The following is a 6,049-nucleotide window of genomic DNA, read 5'->3' on the forward strand; positions in this document are numbered from 1 at the left end:
AAAAAAAAAAAAAAAAAAAAAACAAACAAACAAACAAAAACAATAATAAATATTTGGCTCAAACTCATCACTACTTAATGTCACTAGACCACAATGTCATTGGTTAATCGGTAATCATTTCAAAAGAAGAAAGTTGATATATATGTATATATAGTCGATCACATGTGGTCTGAAGCCATTAGTTTCCCTATAGTACTTATAGGCTGAAGAGTAAATTGAGCAATGCATTTGTATCATGATTTTTTTACAAAGTAGTATCTATTCTATATTTTCTCAATCTATCTTGTGACGTCATTCTGAATGGTAACAGAAGTAACATCACATTACATAGTAGTCGATTCTCTATGGGTTAATTTTATCACTCAAATTGACCATATAACTTGATTTTACAATAACATGACTATTTTAGAAAATTCGATTTGCTCAATAAATATTTGGGGGCTAATATAGTTATTACTTAACTCGAAACATTCTGGTCAACCTAGCCTACTTCTTAAAAATTAAGGAGCTGATATCTTTATTCACGAGCTACCCCATTTTGTACCTAATGAAAATCATATCTATCCACAATCAACTCTTGTCAATTCATTTAATAATTAGTGCTAAATGGACATTTGAGATGAAAAGCCTTAATTTGCGTTGTTTGTGAATTGTGATTGCAGTTTCCAATCAAGACGGCATCTTTCTATATAAGGGGAACCCATTCTCCTATTAGTACTTACCATTCACCAACTAAAATAAACCATTCTATACTTTGATGAACTAAGTGTACAATGGCGTTTCAAATGGGGGCTTCTTTTCTTCTCATCTTCTTCTCTTTCACATTCATCTCTATGGTGATTGCAACCCCTAACTATAGGGATGCCCTAGCCAAGTCCATTTTGTTTTTCGAGGGCCAAAGATCCGGAAGAATCCCTAGAGGACAACAAATTACTTGGCGGGGTAGTTCTGGACTCTCGGATGGTTCGCTTGCTCATGTACGTCATTCTGATTTTTATTACTTTTTGTTTAGTACTACTGACTCCACTGATTTTTATTACTAGCATTCTCGTTTAAATATTTGATAACATGTTAAAGTAAGATACCATTATTTCCATAGTACATGCTTGTTATGATGAGTTGTTAGTTAGGTGCTTTAATTTCTAGTTGTATGTTATGATGATATGGATAGTGGATTATTTTATTTATTCATTTAAAGGGACAAGTCTATCAATTGGTGACTGAAAGATTATTGTGGGGAGGTCGGTAAAGAGTTAAATTTATCAATTGGTAGCTGAGAGATTATTGGATTGAGGCTGAAATTGTCAAGTCCAACACCAGGCAAATTTGATGGCAATCTATAAGAAAATAAAGCTAGAGCCTTACTATAAGCTATATCCTTTGGTTTAATATTAAACACTTGATCCTAACATGGGGTAATTTGGGCACAGGTGGACTTAACCGGAGGGTACTATGACGCCGGAGACAATGTGAAATTCAACTTTCCGATGGCCTACACCACAACTCTGTTGTCATGGAGTGCACTAGAGTATGGCAAAAGAATGGGACCCCAACTACAGAGTACACGGGAGGCGATCCGTTGGGCCACGGACTACCTTCTCAAGTGCGCCAACGCCGCGCCTGGCCGGATCTTCGTCGGCGTGGGCGACCCAAACGCCGACCACAAGTGCTGGGAAAGGCCGGAGGACATGGACACTGTCCGAACCGTCTACTCCATTTCGCCCAGCAATCCCGGGTCGGACGTCGCCGGAGAAATGGCCGCCGCCTTGGCCTCCGCATCCCTGGTTTTCCGCAAGGCCGACCCCGCTTATTCCCGGAAGCTTCTTGGGACCGCAGTCAAAGTGTTCCGTTTTGCAGTTCAGTACAGGGGTTCTTATAGTGATAAACTAGGCTCCGCCGTTTGCCCTTTCTATTGCTCTTATTCCGGCCACCAGGTATTACTTACCGCTCCCTCTGTTTTATTTTGTTTGTCTGGTCAATTAAAGAGATTTAATTAAAGTTATTTTTAATTCAATTTTTCTGCTCATTAATTTTTGATTGGCAGGATGAGTTGTTGTGGGGAGCGGCATGGCTCTTAAGAGCAACCAATGACGTTTCATATTACAACTTCATCAACTCCTTGGGAGCCAATGATTCACCGGACATATTCAGTTGGGACAACAAGTATGCTGGTGCCTATGTTCTCCTATCCCGGGTAAGAACAATTAAAGGATATATGATTCGTCTCAACTAAAAGTTGTTAATAATTTTGCGGCATGACTTTTACATTAGTTTAACTTTGATCTGATACTAAATGAATGTAAAAACTTGTGTGAGACAGTCTCTCACACAAAGTGTTACCCCTAAATAAAAGAATATGTTCTCTTTCAATTATAAGTCTAAACTAGTTAATCTGCACATTTATGTTTGATATCATATTGCTACACAAACGCAATGATTCATCTTTTATTTCAATTCTCTGCATAACTGATTAACTGCTGTTGTAATTTGGACATTTTTCTCTTTGCAGAGAAGTGTGCTGGGAAATGACAATAGATTTGCTCAATATAGGCAACATGCTGAGGACTTCATGTGCAAAATTCTTCCCAACTCCCCTTACTCTAGTACACAGTACACAAATGGTAACACCAAAACTATCCTCACTACTTTTCTGATTTTTGATTTTGCGGTAACTCAACTGATTATGTCACAGGTAATTTTTTTGATTTCTACTTTATATTCCATAATAATATTATTATATGTGGCAGGTGGTCTAATGTACAAGCTACCACAAAGTAATCTCCAATATGTGACATCTATATCATCTTTGGTCACCACATATGCCAAATACATGGCAGCCACTAAACGCACCTTCAACTGTGGGAGCCTCTTGGTTACTTCTAACACTCTTCGAAGCCTTGCCAAAAGACAGGTACGGTATACTATGGATAATATTGCATATACTTTCATATTTTATTCTCAATTGATATGGTATATTTATATTTGATTTTAAAAAAAACGAATTACTGTTTTTATTACATTCCTTATATTCTAATAAAATCTACATTATTATTTTCTTAACTATCTACATATCTAGAAATCTCATATATTTAAAATTTTGAGAAGCATGAAATTGTTGAGATTCGAGAAAATGACCGAAGCAAGTACAAAATTGTTTATAAAAATCTCACATACATGTTTATTACGAATTGAACTAGGGCATATGTGATGTAATTTGTACCAAATGCAGTGTATAGATGAAATTATGAATTAATTTTTGTGTTCAAATTTTGAAAACTATAGGTGGATTACATTTTGGGCGAGAATCCGATGAAAATGTCCTTCATGGTAGGATACGGAACCAATTATCCAAGAAGAATTCACCACAGAGGATCATCGCTACCTTCGCTAGCTACACATCCAAACTCTTTCGGATGCGAAAGCGGGTTCCAACCCTTTTACTATACATCAAATGCTAACCCTAACATTTTAGTCGGAGCCATCGTCGGCGGTCCAAACCAAAACGACTTCTTCCCGGACGATCGGACGGATTACAGCCATTCGGAGCCTGCTACTTACATCAATGCTGCCATGGTTGGACCTCTAGCATATTTTGCTGGAAGGTAAAAATATGTCCTTCCAATCTTGTCCCTGAAATGGGCATGTATCTGCCTCGGTAAAGAATGGTGGCTCAAGGGCATTTTAGTAAATTGAAGTAGTGTAGTACCAATATCTATTTAGGAAACAGAGCCCGCTTTCGAAACTGCGTGGCTTGTGGCTACGTCGATGCTTTAAACACATTGCACATGCAACCAAGTTTAATTATAAATTTGTGTTGTTTTTTTTTTTTTGAAAGGTATAAATTTGTGTTGTTAAATTACAAAAATATATTAAGTTTGAATATATTTATTGTGGGAGTTATTTTATCTCTTCAATTTCTCTAACTTTCTAATTTTCATTGTCCATTTCTTCAATTTTTTGATTTCCTTTTACAAATTCAATTTTTAAATAAAAAAATTCAATACACTAACCTATACCATTAATAAAAACAAAATCTTCAATCTTAACTTCCCACCCAAAACACTCCTATGCTAGCTATTAAGGTTTGCGTTATATTGTAAAATATGGTAATACAATTTCTATTCCTACCAACGTTCCTATCCGTAATACAGTTCTAGATTAAAATTACTAACCGTAATAGTACAGTACATATATTTCCCTACAACGCAATTTATATTCTATATTATTAATAAAAATAAAATCTTCAATTTAACTTCCTGCCAAAATACTCCTATGCTATTAAGGTTTGGGTAATATTGTAAAATATGGTAATACAATTCCTAATAAAATATATTCTTTCTTACGTTCTTATTCGTAATACAGTTCTAGATTAAAATTACTAACCGTAATAATACAATACATATATATTCCATGCCACACAATTTATATTCTATATTATTAATAAAAATAAATTTTAACTTCCCGCCCAAAACACTCTTATGCATATTAAGGCCAGACAATTTTAACGACATTCGTGCCCGCAGTGTTGGATGGTGCAAATGAGTCGCGCGGTCGAGAGAGCCTCTATGCTATACAATTCAGTAAGCCTTAGAAAGACTCTTGTATAAATAGTGGTGCAAACCCATTCCCCAAACCAATGTAGGAGAAAAGCTACTTGAATGCTTTTTCTCTAAAAAGTGCAAATAAAATCACTTAAAAATGCAAGTAATTTACCTTTCTAACATTGGTGCACCTAATGATAACGTCTTTCACATTGGTGCACTTAATGATAACGTTTGGTGCAACTAATGATAACGTTGAGTACACTTAATATTGAAGCTCAGCGTACATTATTTGTTGCAGTTTTATTACATTTTACTTGCACTTTTAATACATTTTACTTGCACTTAGGTGCACTATATGAAATTGTTACTTGCACTTTTAACAAAATTTACTTGCACTTCAAAGTTCAATTATTTATGAAAATGCCACTACGTTTTTAAAAAAAAAAAATAGTGTTTCTAACCGTTAAATCTGGACACGTGGATGATTGGGATTAGTTCTCAATTCCCTCCTAGATAGTTGGTTCTCACCTGAACGCTCTCATATATATATATATATATATATATATATATATATATATATATATATCCAAGAGAAAATTAAGAGTCAATTTAAGCCTTTCATCTATAAAAATCGAATAGATCAAATCAAATTAAAAAAAGAAAACACGATGTCGTTATTATAATTATCACCAACTTTACAATGCAACTTTTAACACTATATGATGCACTTTTTAAATATATATAGTGCATTTCTAGATAAATTTTAAAAATACCAACGAAGAAACTAAATTTTAAACATAAATCGTAAATATTAAACCCTAAGCAGTAAAAAGTGAACCCTACACCAAATGTAAAATCGAACATTAAATAAAATCAAAGTGCACTTTGCAAAAGTTTCGAGGATTATATATATATATATATATATATAATAGGTATCAAATGCGGATGGAGTGTCTAGGTGAAACGTGAGGGTGGATGATAGCCATATATAGATCTTTTGCTAAAATCAACCGTCTAGATTGAACAATGTTTTAGAAAAATACGGTGGCATTTTGGTCATTTTGCGTATTTGTTGAAAGCTTAAGGTGTGTATTTTTAGTGCTTAAGGTGCGCCATTTCAGTACTTAAGGTATTCCATTTTAGTACTTAAGGTGTGCCATCAGTTCTACACTTGAATACTTAAGGTGCTTAATTGTAAAGCTTAAGGTGTGTTTTCTCAAAGCTTAAGGTGCGTCAATTTAACACTTAATGTGCGCTATTTTAACAATTAAGGTGCGCCAATTTTAACACTGAATGTGCGCCATTTTAACACTTAAGGTGTGCTATTTTAACACTTAAGGTACATCAATTCAACACTTAAGGTGTGTTAGTTTATAACTTAAAGTGCCTAAGTTTAAAGTTTAAGGTGCTTGAGTTTAATTTAAAGTTTAAGGTGTATCAATTTACAGCTTAAGGTGCATTGTTTTCCAGCTTAAGGTGCATTGTTTTTTCAATTTTTAAGGTGG

The 6,049-nt window shown here is 34.5% G+C and overlaps 1 protein-coding gene across 1 annotated transcript; it reads left to right on the forward strand.

Moving 5' to 3' along the window:
- The first annotated feature begins 737 nt into the window (after window positions 1-737).
- LOC116015444 (endoglucanase 3-like) lies at window positions 738-3,875 on the forward strand. The gene is made up of 6 exons (XM_031255510.1): window positions 738-977; window positions 1,431-1,934; window positions 2,045-2,194; window positions 2,510-2,621; window positions 2,748-2,911; window positions 3,283-3,875. The coding sequence occupies exons 1-6, from the start codon at window positions 774-776 to the stop codon at window positions 3,604-3,606; spliced, it is 1,458 nt and encodes a 485-aa protein (XP_031111370.1). The 5' UTR covers window positions 738-773; the 3' UTR covers window positions 3,607-3,875.
- The last annotated feature ends 2,174 nt before the right edge of the window (window positions 3,876-6,049 follow it).

The sequence above is a fragment of the Ipomoea triloba genome, chromosome 4 (assembly GCF_003576645.1).
Source record: "Ipomoea triloba cultivar NCNSP0323 chromosome 4, ASM357664v1".
Lineage (NCBI taxonomy): Eukaryota > Viridiplantae > Streptophyta > Magnoliopsida > Solanales > Convolvulaceae > Ipomoea > Ipomoea triloba.

Excerpts from the sequence above, each read along its gene's own strand:
- LOC116015444 (XM_031255510.1), top strand. The coding sequence starts at position 774 with ATGGCGTTTCAAATGGGGGCTTCTTTTCTTCTCATCTTCTTCTCTTTC. Across the intron at positions 978-1,430 it reads CGGATGGTTCGCTTGCTCAT|GTGGACTTAACCGGAGGGTA; the intron begins GTACGTCATTCT and ends ATTTGGGCACAG. Across the intron at positions 1,935-2,044 it reads GCTCTTATTCCGGCCACCAG|GATGAGTTGTTGTGGGGAGC; the intron begins GTATTACTTACC and ends TTTGATTGGCAG.